General features: G+C 36.0%; 1 protein-coding gene across 2 annotated transcripts in view; it reads right to left on the bottom strand.

Moving 5' to 3' along the window:
* Nucleotides 1-23: 23 nt before the first annotated feature.
* Nucleotides 24-20,813, bottom strand: part of ANOS1 (anosmin 1) — a 139,879-nt gene continuing 119,089 nt past the window's right edge. For both annotated transcript variants that reach the window (XM_035344677.1, XM_035344767.1), the window contains 5 exons: nt 8,517-8,611; nt 5,573-5,744; nt 4,258-4,478; nt 1,350-1,491; nt 24-683 (listed from right to left, as the gene is read on the bottom strand). In XM_035344677.1, the coding sequence (XP_035200568.1) occupies nt 625-683; nt 1,350-1,491; nt 4,258-4,478; nt 5,573-5,744; nt 8,517-8,611 (689 nt within the window). In that variant the 3' untranslated portion in view covers nt 24-624. The remainder of the gene's footprint in view (nt 684-1,349; nt 1,492-4,257; nt 4,479-5,572; nt 5,745-8,516; nt 8,612-20,813) is intronic.

Genomic DNA, 20,813 nt, shown 5'->3' with positions numbered 1-20,813 from the left:
ACTATGTAAACGTATCATCACTCTCCTCTGCAGTGATACTGCAGTTATTAAACATTGACTATTTAAAGGTTTTTGCTTCTGCTACTTATTTTACTTACGTCCTGATTTCAGACAAGTGGAGATCTTTAACAGCAAAATACTCTAGGACTTGAACTGGTAAGAGGGCTTTAAGTAAAATATATCTATTAAACATGTTAATGACAACATGGCCTCCAGTGTTCAAAGGTATGTATGTATCACAGGACAACCTCTTACATATTAACATTGAGGTCACTAAGAGAAAAAGCTGTATACACCACATCGTTTCAATCTACTTCAAACATAGAAATACAAAAACATTATAATAACCACACTTTGATTTTCTCTCAGGTGTTGAGTTCGATGCAATCTTCAATTTGTTGAATAGTAGTGGTACCAAAATAATACTTGCTTTATGCTTCATCTTTGTCTTGGTACAAATACAATTCTTGATGACTAAACTACATAGAGTTGCTACAGATTGTACAGCATGGTAACTTCCACTGGAAAACTGTATTCATTGCTCCTACAGATGTGCCTTTTCCTAGCCTCCACCGGGGAGCTCAGTTTTTCCTCTCAGTTACTTATATAATCATGTGAAACAGCTTAATATTTCTCTGGGGGTGGCTTATAGTGGTGTGGATGATGTTGCTTCAGATGAGGTCCTAAACAAAAGGATAAGAAAGTATGCACATATCAAACCTTGAATATGTAATACAATCATTTACCAGATTCTCCTTTATAGGCCTCTTGAGGCCTCCAGCTTGCAAGCCTTCAGCTTTTAAGTGAACTGCCTGTGCTGACAACTACTTGCATATTCAGTCCAGACAACTTTAGTGGACTAATTCACTGTATTTTTTGCTGAGCTTTACAACACTGAGTTGTGCTTTTCCAAAAATTAAAAAAAGCTTGAAATGGCCATTAAGGTTTGCACAGCTTTAGAAGTATGGTCATACTATAGCCATACTCAACTGAACACATCTCAGAAAAGTCTGATCTTGAAAACTAAGCAGTCCCAGGCCTAGATGGTACTTGGAGGAGAGACTACCTCCGACTCCCAAGTAATAGAGGTATAAGCCAAAGAGCTGTGGTAGAATGTGGTGGCAAATGTAAGACACACAAAACTGAATGAGAGAAAGATTATATTTGACTCCACCACTGCCTGCTGATAGACTGTTACAGAAACAAACAAACAAAAATCATGTACATTATGTTTACGGAATTCTACCAGAGCCAATAAAGATTATAAGGTTAAGAAACCTGTTTGCATGTGTAAGACGGAAATCTTTTTTTAAACACAAAACAACATGCCAAAATGAGGTACTACTTACTGTGGGGTGAAAATGGAGGAAGAGCAGGTGTTCGGAATGATTTTATTGTAGCTGGTCCCTCCCCACCAGTTGTCAGCACTTGAACTTCCAATCGGTACAGCATTGATGGCCTCAGATTGGGCACGGTGAGTACATAATGATCCTAACAATAAATAAATTACATTAATTCTCATGGCATCTAAAAATAAGTCACGGTTGCTCTACTCACACAAATCAGTAGTTTAAATAGGTTTTGTCAGTCTCAGCACCCACAAATTGCTTTCTTAAAAATCTGTAAAAAGGATTTAACATATATGATGCTTGGTTGAGGAGGTTTGTCTTGAACTTTTGCTTGTCATTGACTTTGAGCATACATTGTTCCCATAATGTTACAGTTTCACGTGTAAGAAGTACAAGTTTTTCCTTAGCATTCTTGAAAATTGACATGTTCATCACTGAAAAAACAGTTTTTAGCTTCTTATTTTTTATTTTATTATTTTTAACAAACAGGTTCATTAAATACACTTTTTATTTTACATCTGGCTGTAAATTCTACTGATTGATAAATTAACTCATGGCAATTTTCAGGTCTGGGGTACGTGCTGCAGATAGTGAAATCAGTGGGTAGCTACAATGATTTCAGCAGGTTTGTCCAAAGTTACACCATGAAGACCGGCCCTTCTGTTCTTAATCACATTTCTGGCAGTATGGATTGTGAAATATCAGTATTGTCCTCACTTTTGATTGCTCTGTACCTTGTGTGGTCACTTAAAACTGTGAAAAATAATTTCAGAGTAAGTTTATAAATGCTCCCAAATAGGAATACATCTGACTGAAGACTGAAGGGCATTCAGGAATTAGAAGTCCCAATTCACCTTATTCCAAGCCAAAAAAAGGACCTCAGAAACACACAGCATACCAGTCCCAGGGATAAGACTGTGGGGCAGAGACACTGGACAGTGCACACATGGTTTGGTCCTCTGATTAGCCAGAATTTGCATAGCAAACTCTTCTGGTAGGCACTGTCCCAAGCACACAGCAGGGAGATGAAAGTGGCTGTGAGAATAACTGATAATTTGCTGTTGTTGCCAGACCATGAAGTAAAGGGGAAAGGAGAGAGAGAGAAAAGGCAGGGGTAAAAGTGTAGCTTTACTGACAAATTATTGCATGTACTGAGATGGGGCTGCTCTTAAAATATCTTCCAAAGCTGCTCCACCACATGTAACATACATAATGGGTAGGAGAGAAAGAGAAATGCATACTTCACTTCACACTTAGACATTCACTCTACTCTTTCATATGCTCCTGGGACATGTGCACTTCAACCTAGTTGTGTAAATATTAATTTTTTAACAATCAGAGATTACCAACAAAAATGACTGAATGATCATCACCATGAAATACACTACAATATGGTGATTTCAGAGTGCAGGTGATACTATTTCAACTCAAACCAGAGTTTTGTGCAAGTTAACAAGGTACTATGAATAGATACATACATATGGTGATAGATAAAGAAATCTTCAGGCTTTACAGTAGTGAAACCATAGGGAAAAAAGGCATAACACAAGGTAAAGAAATATTTTAAATTAGACATAACTGAACCAGAAGCTTAAAAAGTGAAATAGAAATTCTCTATAAACTATTCACCTGGTCCTAAAACAAAAAATGAAAACTGAAGTGAAAAGTAACATCTCATGGTCTATAACTGCTTATTGTGCTTAAGTGGCTGTTTACATTCAAATGTCTGTGATTGAGTATCCACTTTAAAATAATCCCACAACATGGCTTGCTGAAGAGACCAAGGCTCTATCTGCACTGTGCTTCTGCTTGGGACTGTAGATTGAGCTTTGAATGAACTAGTCTGCATCCCGCTGAGTCTATACTGCTGTGGAACAAAACAGCTCTACACACTGCATAGTAGCTTGCCCCATAGTTCTGGAGCATCCACGGTCAACTTTGTTGCTGTGTCTGTGAAAAACATGCTTTCAAACACAGGGGGCATAGCCTTAGGGCAGTCTGCTAGGAATTAAGATAAAATTGTGGGAACCTTGTCTTGGACTTGTGGAAAATGTGTTGAATGCAAGATGTGTCCAAGAAAACATTTTATGCATTCTTTTATGAAGCAAATGTTGTGAAAAGATTTTCAGCCTGTTCTGCTTGAGACACAGTTGCTTTGATCCATGTCCCCGATGTGCATGGAAATACTCCCAACATTGTTAGTAGACTTTGGATCAAGGCCAGCTACTTAAGTCCTTTTGTTGACTCTGGTGGATCTGGCAACTGAGTCTGAATGAACTCTGGTGAATCTGGCAACGCAGTCTGAAAGAAGTGCTCTTCATTTGCTTCTGCTAGAGGAACTGAAGTAGCAAAGGCCGTCTTAAAGCAAATAGGGGGAAGAATTCAAATTAATCATTGTAATACTTTCAGTAAACAGTGAAATCTAGTATTCCTCAACTTACTTGTTTATCAGACAATAGTGCATATTCACAGAGGGGAAAGTGATTTTTACTTCTCAGAGCAAAGAGTGACTCAAGGGAAAAAAAATGATTAAGTCCATCAAGTTTATGGACATGGACACCAAATAATTAGTAAAACTATAGTAACCACCAAGCTGAACAGCCTGATTATCAAAAGAAAATAAAAAAACATCTATTGCCACACACAGATGATCTTTTCCTCCCTTTTCAGATAATGTCTTCTAATTTGACAATTGTGCACATTAAAATGTTTGATGTGCCATCGAGACAAGTAGCTGTGCTTTGTATTTCCAACAAGGAGGAAAAATTAAAGCACCTCCTGCTCCAACTTGCCCGCAGAGTGAGAGAATGTTATGTGTGACATCCGCATTACCACTAAAAATTAAAAGTATGCCACGTGTGCATGCAGTTATGAATGCAATAGAAAAGGAAATTAACAAAAAACTTACTGCTGGCAGTATCTGTGACTGCGAAATGATGCTGTTGGGCAAGCTGTTCTGTCGACTTTCTGTGGTTACTTCTGCCCATGTGACTTGAAACCCTGTCATGGGCTGGTGAAGGACTGCCTTAGATATCTTCCAGGAAAAATGACCAGTGATGTTACCTTCCTGAACAATGAAAGACGCAGATAGATTCTCGGGTTTGGCCAACACTTTGGGTAGAACTGGCACTATAAATTTGGAAAGCAGAAAGATAAGCTAAACTTTGAAAGATAATATTCAATAATGTTAATTTAATTTTGCAACTCAAGGTCAGACAGAGCTCTCTTTCTGATGTTATCCAGTATCCTGCCAGCTTTCTGCCATTACATTTTCAGTTTTAACCAAAGCCTATTGTTGATATATTCCATTGGTGTTTTGGGCCAAATTCAAACTTCAAATCAAGTTCTGTCAGCTACAGATGACAGAAAGAAAAGCCAAATGCACGCAAAATTATAAACGCCTCATTCACAGGGAATCATCCTGTGGGTATTTCAGAATGTCTGAGCTGTTTTTCAGTTTTGGGAACACAAGAAAACCCTTAGATCTCCATGATGCAGACAAAAAGTAAAATTAATGCTCTAAAACTGTAGTACGATTTAATAGGGGCTCTCTGATTTGGTGAAATGTATGCTTCAGTTGCAGTTGCCCAGGAAGAAAATTGTAATGCTGGAAACTTTGGCTTCGCAAAGATATGGCTGACCTGACCTAGTGCTGGCAATAGCTTGAAGTGCATGGCTGGATTAGCTGAGATTAGAGATCCCTTTTAACCAACATCTCCATGATTCTATGATTTACCATAATATTTTAGCTATACCTTGAATTGTAGCTACACTCTACCACGTATGAGCACCTTTATTTGTTATTTAAGAGAAGCATTAACCTAAGCAAAATCAAACTGAAAAAGCAGCTTGCATCAGTAGGAAAACATTCAAAAGATGGTTTGTGCCAGTATAATTATGTTTACATCTGTCATTCATCATTATAGTTAATGTAACTGAGAAACGTCCTTCTTGCACTAAAAACTATGTACTAACAAATGTCATGTGTTCATAACCAGTTCACTAAAATTCTTACCTAATTGACAAACAGGAATGTGGCAACTTAAATCCATACTGTTACATATTTTAGTTGATTTTTCACATAAGCATTAATCATCTCTCTTTTTTTTTTTTTTTTTCCCTGAATCTTTTATATACTATTTTAGAATTTCCTTTAAAGACTTTTCTTCATGACTGTAAGTACATTTGAAACTATTTGGCAAGTTCTCCAGATCATGTCTTACCTCCTTCAGCAGGACAATTAATGTGCTTGTGGTTTTTTTCTTTAAATGCAGAGCAAGGTGGGGTGACAAAGAAAATACTCTCAGCCTTAAAACGACCTTTAGATTTTGCAGGCAAAACAGTTACTTTATATTTGCATGCAAATGACAGGTCCTTCAGAATCATGTAGTTCTCCTGTAACAGGAAAAACAAAAAGAGAACATGATGCAAATAGATCCCTAGGAAAAAAAAAAAAAAAAAAAAAAAAAAAAGAAGAAGAAAAAAAAAGTGAAAAATAAAATTGGCAGAAGATGAAAAGCTTTCTCCAACAAAATATTTTCCTGATATGCTTAACACATGCCAACATAGTTTTTACTCAGTCAACAAAGCAAACATTGCATATGTTATGATTATTTTCAGTAGTAAAATACATTAGCATGGCATTTTGACATGCCTTTCCTTTCTATACAGTTCCTTCACTATGCTCTATCAAAGCAACTAGCATGTAACATTTAGAACAGTCTCTGACATGATGGCAGTGGGGATAGCGATGTGAGGATATAAATGCTAATTGAATTACATAAATGTAAGAAAGTTGAGTTAAGTTGCTGTAAATGAGTTGCTTCATCTGCATTTAACTTTATTAAAGTGTATTCAAAGTCAGTGTAGCATTATAGATGCACTTTTTTTTCCCCTTTAGTACATTAACTACTTCTATCTTATTATCAAGATAAACTCCACAGCTGTATTACAAAACAAAATACTCCTTTTAAAGACAGTGATTGAAAAAACTTTTCACAAAGTGTAAGTGTCCTTCTAACTTCTTAATGTTGTCTAAAGTATATTTGAAAATCACAGCCTGAAAGCTTTAGCACAAATCAAATTATGAGAAAAAAAAAAAAAAAAAAAGTGTTGTTATTTATTTTTTCTGGGAGAATGTCCAATAATACCTTTCTGGCTAAGGTCCCAAGTCTTTCACTGCCTTTTAGATCTTTCTTTCTTTCACTTCAGAATAACTAGTCTCCAAGGTTTTTCTACAGAACTCCCTGTTTTTTTGGAAGTGAATACCAAGTCAAGTTAGTCAAAACTTCCCTTTGAAGGTCATTTTCAATGGGATATACAGATTGGGCTCAGAAAGGACTTGATTCTCCATCTTCTACCTGCTGTGAGAGTATTATAACAGGTTTGATTCTGCAACTGTATTGTAACTGTAACTGTATTGTTTATTTTTTAAAGAAAACAAAACAGACAAACAAAATTGTTCCTTTACTTTACAAATGACTATAAATTGACCTTTGCTTAAAAATGATAGTATATTTAGGCAAGATTTCAGGCTATTCCCTGCAGCCAATGTTTCACATTCACTCATTAAAACAGACACTGGCTTGTAATTTCGGGTTTGGGCTGAATTTTAGGAGGCTTCACATGCATCTCAAAGTACACTCTGTGAATAGCAAATCGTCTAATTTCAATGTCCATAAAACCATGGACCAGAAACTAAATGCTCAACACTCAAAACCTAAGGCCTTTATACATCTTGAACGATTATATTGACTATCAAACCCTTTGTAGCATCAGTCTTCTTCTAAGAGTTTGTAATAAAAATGAGCCCTCAAAAGAAACACACAGTTTCACAAAGTAGATTGAACAGATTGCTGTAAAATGATTGATAGAAATAAATGAATTAATCCCACAACATACTGGCCGGATGTACAAAGGGTCTATCTTGACCTCAGGTGGAACTAAACTTATTAGATACAAACTTTCTCCTATCTTCATGGGCATAACTTTGAAATATTGAGACTGATTGATCATAGCATTATATTTAAATCATTTTTTAATTCACTGCTAATATTTGCTTTGCTAATCCCATGAAGTAATAAATCTTAGAAGCTCACAGCTTCTTGCATGAGAAATTATTTAGAAATAAAAATCATAGAAATTATTTACTCTACTTTCACATGCAATTAACTCCATTGAATTGATCTGGTAGTACAGTTCATGGTAAGAAGTAAAGGTGAATTATGTTTTATTCCATTCAACATAACCCACTAAATCAATTGTGATGCACTCATCACAGTATTGTTTTTCAAATAATGTGTTGCAGATACAATATGATGTCTAGATAATGCTAGATTACCAACAATATAAGTATGAAGAACTGACACTGTAATATATATTTGATCTGACATGTACTTACATGGATCTTTTCTCCGTATCTGATATCTATGCAACTTTCAGATTTAATTTCTAGTATTTTTCAACTATTGTTCTGTATTTCTAATTCTATTATTCTCCTCGGGGTATGTGACACATCAACATGTCTAAAAGGAAACCTATCTTATTAATTACTATTATTACTTGCCAGTATTTACACTTGGATAGAGTCTTACAATTCTAATTATAAATCACGCCGTGTTCTATATGCTGTAGAAATATATAGATACTTAGCTATAAATTTGTCTGCTCTTGATTTCTGAATAGCACCAACAAAGCATTATGATTTTAGCTTAGCTTGGATTTAAAAGCAACAACAACAAAACAAATAAACATACAGATAAACAATACTTCAGATGCATCATTTCTATCTTGCACAAGAAGAAAGTAAAAAAGAAGCATTCTTACTTATTCTTACTGATCCTTCAGTCAGAGGGTGGTGAAGCACTGGAACAGCTTGCCCAGAGAAACTGTGGATACCCCATCCCTACAGTCATTCAAGACCGTCTTGGACGAGGCCCTGTGCAACCTGATGTAGTGAAAGGTATCCCTGCCTATGGTGGGGGGGGGGGGTTGGAACTGGATGGTCTTTAAAGGTCCCTTCCAACCCAAGCCATTCTATGATTCTATTCTATGATATGTGAAATATAGTATAGTAACGAAACATACTGTGTTACGTTACAGAACCATCCTTTCTCTTGCTGTTTTGAAGCTATTCACAGTCAAGCACAAGTCTGAATGAAGACTTACATAAGTCAGCTCAGTTACTTTCCCAAGTCCTTTGGTGTCATTGTGTGCACAGGACTCCAGTAACCAGTGGACTTGGAATTGATTCATGTTGATATCTAAATGGTTCAAAAAAAAACAGGAGAAGACATAATTACACTTTCACCATTGCAACTTCTCAATCTTATATATATATGTATATATATACACACATATATATTTGTGTGTATATATATACACATGTATATGTATATATATGAATATATATAGGAATTTTAAGTATTCTAGAGTTGGTAAGTCCTCACTTACTCATAAGCACACATTAATAAAATGGAGAAAGTATTATACAGTTATGTAATTTGAGTCATATATCAGCTAACATATTAACTTTAAAAATAGAGAATTAGCATTTTCAGAAATGTAAGCATCTACGGATGTGAGTATTAAAAATAATCTCAATGCTCCTCCTTCTGAATATCTTGTAAATGAATGGAATGACTTTGTGCCAACTGCCCGTGACTGTTTATATCGTCAGTGCATTGCAACACTGCTGTCTGGTACTACTTGAGAAATCTATGCCTGGAGGTATGTGAAAATGACTGCAAAACCCTGAGATTTATCCTTTCAGAATGTATCATAAGACCTGTCCAGTATCTGCCAAAACAGAATTCTCTCTCTGCCTCTTAGAAGTAATACCAAAGTCTTGAGTGACAAAATTTACAGCACTATGTTTTCAAACAGAAGCTTTCAAGCAACTTCCAGCTCTTCACTTTTTGAGAGCCCTACAAATAACTGTAGGGATAAGCATAATAATTTATAGCTGTTTTTCTCAATACCAATTGCATAAGGAAGCAAATGAAAGAGCAATAAAGAATTAGACAAAAGAAGAAAAACTCATCAGGTAGTACAAATATATTCTGTCATATTTTTTTCTGGATTTAGTTCTCTTCTATCTTCATACAGAGGATGCAAAATTACATGTCTGATATTATTAATTAACTTGGTATGACATAGCCACTAATGCCAAGTGCCTGACTGTGGGTTTCAAGAGGGAAAACAAATATCTTTGCTGCCCTCAGGGTTGGTCTGGCATTAGACTGCTGTGAGCAAGTTGGATGCAGAAGGGAAGGATTATAAATTAAAGAGAAAATAAGTAGTGTCTGAAACTAGCTCAAATAGTATTCTAGTAAAAAAATGATGAGAAGCTTCATTGAAATAGATTTTTGGAGCACTTGTCTTCGTAACAACATATATGCTAATTATTTGCAGGTTTTCTTCAGAAGTCCAAACGCTCTCAAAAAGAAATGTATAAAGAAATAAATTGTTGCCTTGTGATTGTTCCCTCTCACTTAGAAACAAATAAATAACTGGATGTGCTTTCACTCGCCTCTTGGTTGCTGGGCTTTTCCCATTTGATATGCTTCTTGGATGAAGACACAAACACAGTGCAGTTGGAAGTAGGTTTCATCTGATTTTATCTGTTCCATTTCACTCAATTATGCCTATAATAATGCCTATCACCTGCTTGCACCCCTCTCCTGGGATCTGAAAGTGTTGTGTGCTATATGAATCTGACTATATTAACAATGTACAGTCTGTGCCAAATACCATAGTGATTGCATTGATGAAATCTCTTATTGATTGCATATTATCTGATAATCAGAACTTATCATTTTAAACTATCTGCATGTAAGGTATACTGCTCTTTGTAAAACTACAAAATACCAAGAACACTAAGAGCTTACATTAACCTAGCACCCAGATATATCAGTCCAGAGGTTTACATTTCCAGAAATGTAATTAAATCAGTTGTCATCCAAAATCTTTGGTATTTGCAGCTTCTGGCACTGCAGAAAGCTGTTTGGTTTCTATTGCAGCTCCACATCTACTTCTTTTGTGAGCTTTTCAGCAGCTTCTGCCCACTCACAGTTCTTGCCTTCCTTCCTAATTCTCCTCTTGTGCATTAGCAAACCATTAGTCACTCATTCATAAACAGCTGTGGTTCCAAATAACTTATCTATTCAAGCTAGAAAATCAGGAAGAGGTTCAAAAAACTTTTAATGCCAATCTTGCTTGTCCCCTTAACTTGGGACTGTAAATATAGGATGAATGTTATTAATAACCACAATTTCATATTTTTATATTTAAACAAAATGAACAAAGGAATCCTGGTATTCTCATAGCTACCTATATTGAAAAGACAAGATTTTCTTTATTTTGAGTCAATACATAATTAAAGTTATTTCAGAAAGGGTTTTGCATGCATATATGTATGTACATCATCAGCTACAAACTGGAATCTATTCTGACAGCAATAGCTAAGTTTATCCAAAGTTGTTCATTAGAGGGGGTCTTTTTGACTTCTCTATATTTTTATTTTCAATACTAAGACTTCTTCAGTTTTCATCTTCATGAAGTTTGAGTAATTCGGGTTGCAAAACTGAAACATAACAGAAAAATAGGTCCTATTTCAGACAGAAACTTTTCCAAAAATCGGGAGAAATTGGACATTTTTTAATTAAATAGAAGTAGCGGCATGAAGAACTCAAAGTGTATATATATGAACGAAGTATGCATATTAAATGATAAGATTGCTTTAGAATTTTTTTTTATTTCTTTTTTTTTTTTTTTAAAGCAGAATGATGCAATATATATGGAATGATCTAAAAAGCCATAAGAGACTTCAATAAAAATAAAAATAAAAAATAAAACAACAACAACAACAACAAAAAGAGAATACACATATTTTTCATGGAATTGCTTATAAAGTTTATGGCTCTAGAGTTTAGCATTTATGCAACTCATTCTGTGTTTACAGCACATGCAAAAGAAAAGCTTATCCTACCCTTCTTTTCTCCTTCCATTGAGATCACTAATGTAATTTTATTAAGATTTTTCTTTTCAGCTGTCCATTAGAAACTCAGCAACAGGTACTGGACAAACAGTTCAAGCTGCAACCTAGCTGAGTGTCAGTCACTATCTCCAAAGCTAATGGTTCTGCATTAAGTCCAGCTGAAATTAATACACTGTAATCCATAGCCGTAACTTCTTCTGAAAAGTCATTTGAGTAGTTAATATTTAAATAATATCCAGTATCTACTGGGACTGATTTCTGGCAGTTTTATCAGGAAGCTGTTAACCCTTCCAGAATGGGAACATAACACTGCAAAGAAATGGCAAAATCCTTCATTTCAATTCTGTGGTGTTTTTACCATGCTAGGAACACCACAACCAATCTCTCACTCCCCCTCCTCAGATGAGGAGGGGAAGAAGTAAAGGAAAGAACAACTCACAGGTTGAGATAAGGATGATTTAATTAAAGAGAAATATATATATATATAAATATTATTAAGGAAATATTAATATTAATTAAACAATTCAACTAAAGGGAAAAAAGGAAAAGGGGAAGAGGGAGGGGGAAAGGGAATAACTAAACAAAACAAGTAAAGGCTCTGTGAAGTGCAGAGGAAAGAAATTACTCTCTACTTCCCACAAATGAGCGATGCTTGACCACGTCCTTGAAGCAGGGCCTCAACACACGTAGCCAGTGTTTGGGAAGAGGATAGACGTTTTCACAATGAGAGCCCACCCCTCCCCTCTTCTTCCTTTTTCCACCTTTTATTGCTGAGTGTGACATCATATGGTATGGAATATCCCTTTGGCTGGCTTAGGTCAGCTGCCCTGGTGATGTTTCTTTCTCACTTTTTGCCCACCCCCTAGGAGGGTTAGAGAGAGTCCTGATGCTGTGCCAGCACTTCTCAGCAGCAGCAGCAGACACAATACCGGTGTGATACCACTGCTGTTCTAGCTACAAGTGGAGAGCGCAGCACTGTATGGGCTGCTGCAGGGAAAGTTAACATCCCAGCCAGACCCAGTACAGTAACTGACAGTGGAACTTCAGCAAAATTGGAACGGTGCTTCTGGAGCTACTTCCCAAAGGCCAAAGAAGTCCCCAAATAATGAGGAAGTGTGAATGTCTTGTCCTAGATAATATTTCAGGCAATTTACTTTTCAGATTTCTCCATCTGATTCTGAGTACTCTTGAAAATACCTCAAGCAGGTGTTAACATTATTAATTAACATTAACAGTATTAACATCCCAGCCAGACCCAGTACAAGTTCTCAGATATTTCACATTTTTTTCTGATATATCACTTTTTTTTTTTTTTTTTTTTGATAACTCCCTTGTTCTTCTGATTAGGAAGCATTCCATTTGACACTAAAAAGACTGATCCACTAAGCACAAACTGCAAGCAATCATCTTTCCCAGAACTGAAAATATTTGCATAGAAACACATGACTTGAAGGACTTTCAAGCATCTCTAAGCTTGTGAAGTTAGTCAATAGAATAGTCACTTAAGTAAGAACTCCTTAAAGAATTTTTTACTGCAAGCAGATTACTTAATCAATTACTTTTGTTCATTTGTTTGTACTTTTGTTTGTACTTTTGTTCAATTACTTCTTTACCAAAAAAAATAAAATAAAATAAGGCAAACCATAAAAATATTTTACATAGTCACTTCAAAAAATCTGCTAAAGTTACTGACATGGACATGATCTTTAGCTGTCAAAGAGTTCTTGATGTTTCAGACAGTTGCACAGAACTAATCCTCCCAAAGAAATTAATAGCTAATGTTAATTATTTTTGCTATGATTTTTAAGGTAAATTTTCTCAATTAAAAAATGAGTTCCTAGACTAATAAATACATTCCTATATGGGCATCACATGAGCATGTTCTTAAAATTCCCCATATGCTTAGCTCTTTTCCTTCTAACTTTGTTCAATAGACATCTCATATCTCTAATTAGAAATGTAGTGATCTGGGCTTGCTCTAAAGCATGTTGAAAAGATGTCTGTTTTGATTCCCTCCCTCTTATGTTCCAACTAAAAACAGCCTTTAATTTCTAATTAATATCTCCACAAAGCTTTCACTATATTTATGAAGATGCCCTTTGCCAAATTTTTCTTCTTTCCCCCCCTTTCTAACCTAAACTCCTCTGTTCCATTCTAATAAAATAAATATATTTCAGATTTATGTTTGAGGAAAATGCACATTTAGTACGTAGCTTTTTTTAAAAAGCTGTTAAATTATCTCAAAATGTTATTAATGTCAATTAATTACAAGTCAATTAATGACAAGTACCTCAGTTTGCCACTTTGAAAAGTTCTGATTTCTATGCACAATTTAAACACTATGTATCGAAGAGTTTTTTTTTTAAAGTACTGCAACATATTCTGCATGACAGTTAATAGGAATGCCCTTGGCCTACATTTTACATCTGCTAGATATCATAATCTCCAGACAGCATCTGAAGCTTTGAGATTCACTTAGAAAAATCACCCAACACAATGCCAGGTAATCCTGCAACATTTCATAGCTGGATTTTCTGGTTTAAATGATTCTACATTTTCTGAAAAATAAACTAAATAAAATAAATAATGTCTCTTCCTCTTCTTCGTCAACACTTTCCACATATTCATCTTGCTATACATTCCCAGTACTGCCAGCGGTGTGAATAATGTCATCTAATGTGGTTTCTTTTTTCTGCCATGTTACTACAGAGAACTCCTTTCTTTGCCTCAAATACTTTTTTACACGTTGTATTATACTTACTGCTCCTGAAGGGTGCCAACTTGACAGGAAGTTGCCAACTTGACGGTCAAGAGGAACTGAAGTCTGCTTTGTAGATAGAGAAGCATAAGCATGGGCAAGAGCAGCAGTGAAGTTTGTTCACGCAGCCCAGCATCATCATTATCACAACTACCTACTACCACTCTAGGAAACTAGGTACAAAAATTTAAGAGGCATGTAGTTCTTTGTATTCCTTTAATCTACAGCCAGTATATTGCATCAGATTGTTTTGGATACTGGGGTTAGCTGTGCCGCTGGTTGGCTGGAAGTCTTTAGGCAAAGCACTTCTTACCTCCCTACCTCTGCTCCACACCTGTCAAGTGGAGATAATGGTAACAGTCTCTGCTGTAGAAGTGTTTCAGCCCTATAGTTCTATATTATTCTGTTTGATGGGTGGCTGTTGGATGATGTCTGCCTGCAATTTGGTATAAAAATGCCAGTTAATGCCAGCAGTGACAGTATTACTCTGTGGGCATCCAAATCACAGAAACTTACTGGAAAGAAAAATCAAATGGGATTTGAAGGAAAACATTTCAAAGCAGACTTGTTCAACAACAGCAGCTCAAATTAAGGCTTAATTGCAAGAAAAATGGCATTGGTAAACACACTAACATTGTCCTGGTTTCAGCTGGGATAATTCTTTACCTAGTAACTGGTATGGCACTGTGTTTTGGACTTAGGATGGGAATAATGCTGATAACACACCAATCTTTTAGATGTTGCAGATTGTTTACAGTTGTGCAGATGTTGCAGTTGTTTACACAGAGCCAAGGACTTTTCAGGGGAGAGTTGTCTGAGGTGGGTGCCACTGGTCAGGGACAGGCTGGGCATTGGTCAGAGGGTGGTGAGCAATGAAATTGTGCCTCACTTTGTACATTCTTTTATCATCATTATTATTATTTTCCCTTCTTTTTCTTCCTTATTAAACTGTCTTTATCTCAGTTTTTTGCCCTTTTTTTTTTCAATTCTCTCCCATCCCACTGTGCAATGGAGTTAGTGAATGAATGGTTATGATGTGCTTAGCTGCCTGTTGGGCCAAACCACAACAGCTGATTGCTGGAGAGCAACAGGATTTGAAATAATTAATAAGCAAAATATAAAAATAGAAAGCATACATTCAAAAGTATTCCTGTAAATAAATGGAGTTGTGAAGTGTATTTCTTGTCATTACTTCAGGAAACTGACCTGACCCCCCCCTTAATATATATAACTACATACATTAATCACACGTACATTATATATATATGAATATATTAATATAATTATGTATTGATCATATAATATATAATTAATATTAATTAGTTTTATATTATTGAATTATAAAATGTTTTATATTATTAATTATATTAGTATACAATATTGTGTTAATTATATCATATATACTTGTATCATATAAATAATTATAATAATAATGTATTGTTATATTAATAATATAGTTAATATTATTAGTTGTAATAAGTTATAAGTAGCATATTAACTGCATGTGCAAAATGGTTGTTATCAAAGTTTGGAAGATAATTTGTCATATGAAAACTTGAATCTTCATTCCAGCCTAACCTTTCTTCAAATAGAATGCCATAAACAGACTATAATTTCTGTGAAGCTATTCAGTAAGAAAATTACTGAAGTAATCGGTTTTGGATGTAGCTAAGCCCATGGATATATTATATATTGCTAAAGTTGATGTTTCATACAGCAAAGCTGCAATGATTACTTGTGACTGGCCACATGTTTTTTGTTCCTTTTCTCTTACTGGGTGGTTGATCTTACCAGTTTCTGAGCACTCTGGCCCTGATTCAACAAAGCACTTAAGCATAGTAACAGTTGTGTTGACTTCAATAGTTAAGAGTAGCTAATGGATAAGGCCAGAAAGTTTAGTACCCAACAGGATCAAGACATTAATGACCATACAAACTATAGTCAAAAGATGGTCTTGAACATGTCTTTAATTGTTTTAGATTAATAGCAAAAAGGAGATATAGCAACATTAAGTAGTTTCCTTTCTGGATTGTGTGTCTTGCAGCATTACTTCTCTAAAAATTTACTATAGCAAAGTTTAATCAGACTGCGTAAAAATTTTATATTTAATATTACAGCCCAGGGCAGAGTCAGCTCAGGGCACACGAAGCACATCTCAACATCAACCAGCTTGATTGTTTCTAGGGCAAAGTTATAGCAGGAGCTTTGCATAAATACTTTGTTAAATAATATACCATCCAGGACAAAAATATTCATTTTGTATTAAATACCATGCCATGGTAAATGGTAAATAGCAAAATAGTAAATGGTGAAATTTATGTCTTACATGAAGAAAAATATTTTATCATCTCTGAAATGCCTGAAGCTGTGTACAGGTCAAAGACTTCTTGAAGAAATAGGAATAAGTTTTTCCTGCCCTATAGTTTCTCAGTATGCAACCCTTAACATACCTTTGCAGGTGTGGATATAATACGATACAACACTGTTTCTAAGCCACTGTTCTGGCACCATAATTTTCCCATATTTCCACACCAAGAACTATTATGCCTATATTTGAGATAGAATATTATGAATTGTCTTCTGCTCTCTCAGACCTTCATTCATCTGTTTATCAGGCCACCATTCTTCTCCATGGAAACACAAAATTATAAAATGCGCCAGCTTTCATAAACAGTTTTTCTGATAAAAAACAATTGATGGAAAGGTCCTGGAAAAATATGTAGGAAAGGCATAAATTTGGAAAAAATCAAGCAAATAAACGAAGCACTGTTATTTACTACTAGTTGCTTCAGTTTTGAAGACATTATTAGTATAAAGTGATCCACTTGGTACTTACTACTCATGACAGTGTCATAGTGTAATAACAGTATGACTGAAAAATGGTTTGAGAGGGAATTCTTCAGCGTACAGCAGAGAAGCAAAATATGATCTCAGCAATACTTGATCATAACAGCTATTTCTTCAGTATTGGTTTACAAGTTATTCCTCTATGAGTCATGGAGTTTCTCATCAACATGTGAGATTTGATGCTAATGACAGGAGAAGAAATAATGATGGAATAGTAAGTATCTTATTTTACTTATGGTACTTAAGTGAGCTGTCATTCTTATGATAGATAGGTCAACACAATGTATCACAGAAACACAGAATCACAGAATCATCTAGGTTGGAAGAGACCGAGCTAATGTGTTTTCCCCTGTAAAGAAACTATGATGTTGATGTGCTCTGTCTCTGGAATTTTAACTAAGTTTTCTTAAAAGACTAAAATGAAAACTACTCTGGCACTTTAGCTACCTGTGTATTGATATGTTTGGTTATGAAATGCATGGTGTTCATGACACCTGAGAACAATAACTTTTTAATGATCACCTGTTCAAGCAGTATGATTAAAATAAACACCAAACCCCTCAACTGACATTTAAACTAAATTCAGTAAACAGTTCTTAACAAGGCAAATGATACTGTTTCCTGCTTTTACATGGAACATGAGCAGCATTGTTTAAATTGCAAAGATTTTGTTTCTCACATTATTCCATTTAAAACAAACATTCTTTCTATAGAACACACTTTTTGCATAACACAACAATAATCCTTTCCAAAAATTATATTAAAAATTACTATATAATTTAAGGGTGTGTCTGAGCCACAGTGTTTGTTTCCATATCTAGGTGTACAATTTAAAGGTTCAAGATTTAAGGAAGTTTGTATTAAAGAAGTCTGGAACCATCTCTAAACCAGATTACTTCTACTGCCACTCCCTTTCTCACACACAACATCCTATACAAAGTGAGTTCAACAGTATTTCTTTCTGGTTTTCTATCACAGGGAAATTTGCCTTGTGTAAACTTCAAGTCTCGTAATAGCTTCTTGTAACCTGAATAGAAACATCATACAGACCTTCACATATATCTAAGCATACAAAAAATAGAATTTAATGAAAAAAATATAAGCAAGTCTAAGGCTCATTATGAGCATTCTGTCAGTAACGTTAGCCTTCTGTGTAACTTTGTCAAATCTTGACGTTAATGTAAGTGGGGAGGCTGTAGTGAGGGTAGGGAATCTGGGAGTTCTTCCCATTTCCAGAGTCCATGTATACAGCCAACTTAACTGTAACTCCTCAGTGGAAGGAGATGCAGAGATGCACCTGCTACTCCCTTCTCTCTCATACCTCATGGACAGAAAAGATTGACAGGTGGGTTTGCATGCATGTACAATGTATGCAAAATGCTCCAACAAGTTCTTAAACTGGCCATTCATGGTGTGCATCATGGCATGCCATACCAGGAACTCAGGTATGCTGAGAGCACTTATAGATGGTTATTACACCACAGTTGATGAAAGGTATCTTGATAACCTGCAGTACCTCAGGATCTTTTAATTCACTGTAGGAATGGTAGGATTGCTTCACGTATGATTGTGTAAAGTTGTAAGGCAAAGCTTTTACTGGAAATGACCTACTAATACAGTTTGGGGATACTGCTTTTGAAAATATATTTTTTTCAGTTATTAAGGTTAAGAATAAAAAAGAGGACTTCTTTCAAACACCTAAGACAAAATAAATACATTTTCACAATTACTTAAAAGGGTTCTGGAGTGAAGGCTTTTGAACAGCACACACTATGTAAATTTTAAAATGACAGTGTGTGAATTAACCAGACAAAGTGTTAGAACTAGTTTAGTGAATATTTCTGATGTAAGTAGTCCAGTACAGCCACAGTCTGTCTTCAGCAGACATCAGTGGTGATACTGCTAAGTAAAATCAGCCTTCTGTTCTGCTTTTGCTCTGGTACCACAGTAGGTCATTCTGATTTGGCTTCTCTTATATGACTTCCTGGCAGGCTTTGAAAAATTTTCAATTACATTCCTGGGACTAATCATTGGAGAGACTTGCCTCTAAATCTCTCATATCGAGAGCTTTAACCTTTTTGAAAGGTATGGAGGTTTGGAAGCAAGTATAAGGCAGTCATTAGTGGTTTTCTGTTGTGTCTGTGGAAACATGAAGAAAGGCAGTGAACTGTGGTACTCAAAAACCTCCCCAACATTGTCTCATTTGCAGCAGAGATGCCCCTGAGGTTGCTGCTATTGTAAATGTGAACTTAAAGTTGCATACTAGTTGAGAAATTACACATTTATCTGCTCCACTAATTGTATTATTTGTTGATATTATTTTTTTTTTGTGACTCCTACCAGCAACATTTTAAGTACTGTTAGCTCTTCACATTTAGAAATAAACCAAATGTAAACCACATAGTTTGAGCCCTGTAGTCAGCTCATAAAGTATAATGTAAATGTAAGTGGAGATGGTCAGACGCTCCCGTTTTCACTCTCTTCTAGGAAGCAAAAAGACAGAGATTTTAAAAATCAGCAGTGAGATAACAAAAAATTTATTCCTGGAATTAAATTAGGCCTATGTGAGGCAAAGTTAAGGAGGAGTAGGACTCACAGAAGAATACATCTGACAGGCTATTCTTTTAACTCTTGAACAACTCCGCACTACAGTTATAGCTGATAGCATTACAGAATCACTGAATGATCTAGGTTGGAAGAAACCTCCAAGATCATCTAGTCCAACCTCTGACCTAACACTAACAAGTCCTCCACTAAACCATGTCACTAAGCTCTAAATCTAAACAGTTTTTAAAGACCTCCAGGGATGGTGACTCAACCACTTCCCTGGGCAGCCCATTCCAGTGCCTAACAACCCTGTTGGTAAAGAAGTTCTTCCTAATATAATAGTTCTTCCTAAACCTCCCTTGGTGCAACTTTAGCCTATTCCCCCTCATCCTGTCACCAGGCACGGGGGAAAATAGACCAACCCCCAACCACCACCTTTCTACAGCCTCCTTTAAGGTACCTATAGAGAGCAATAAGGTCACCCCTGAGCCTCCTCTTTTCCAGACTGAACAATCCCAGCTCCCTCAGCTGCTCCTTGTAAGACTTGTTCTCTAGACCGCTCAACAGCTTTGTTGCCCTGCTCTAGACTCACTCAAGCACCTCCATGTCCTTCTTGTAGTGAGGGGCCCAAAACTGTACTCAAGGTGCAGCCTCACCAGACTCGAGTATAGGGGGACAATCACTTCCCTGGACCTGCTGGCCACAGCGTTTCTTATGCAAGCCACGATGCTGTTGGCCTTCCTGGCCACCTGAGCACACTGCTGACTCATCTTCAGCCAACTATCAACCAATACTCTGAAGTCCTTCTCTGCCAGGCAGCTTTCTAACCACTCATCTCCCAACCTGTAGTGCTGCTTGGGGTTGTTATGTCCCAGGTGCAGGACCTGGCAATTGGCCTTACTGAACCTCATACAGTTGGCCTCAGCCAGTAAGTCCAGCCTCACTAGGAAAAATGCTGGGGAAACCCATAGGATACAGGCATCATATAATAACAACTAGAAACTCCAACTGTCAGTGAAGGGTTTCATTAATTTCAATGGTATTAGTTGCGTGAGAAAGGACCACAGGATAATGTGGGGAAAGCTTTCAATTTTTTTAAAACCTGCCATATGAAATACCTTATTGCAAATAGAGAGACAGCACATACAGTCACTTCATTTATCTCCCTGAACTAAGTGAAAGTTAATTTTGTTTTCCTAAGATCTGGTTTTAAAAGCATTTGTGGCAGCTTTCTATTTGCTTTGCCTTGCCTTGCATTTTATTGTTCCCTGTAATTTAATTCATTATTCTTGTTTGGTTGATTTATCAGACAATG

Source organism: Oxyura jamaicensis, chromosome 1 (assembly GCF_011077185.1).
Source record: "Oxyura jamaicensis isolate SHBP4307 breed ruddy duck chromosome 1, BPBGC_Ojam_1.0, whole genome shotgun sequence".
In the NCBI taxonomy this organism is placed as follows: domain Eukaryota; kingdom Metazoa; phylum Chordata; class Aves; order Anseriformes; family Anatidae; genus Oxyura; species Oxyura jamaicensis.
Note: the sequence above shows the minus strand (reverse complement) of the source record. Positions and strands in the feature narration are given on the sequence as shown.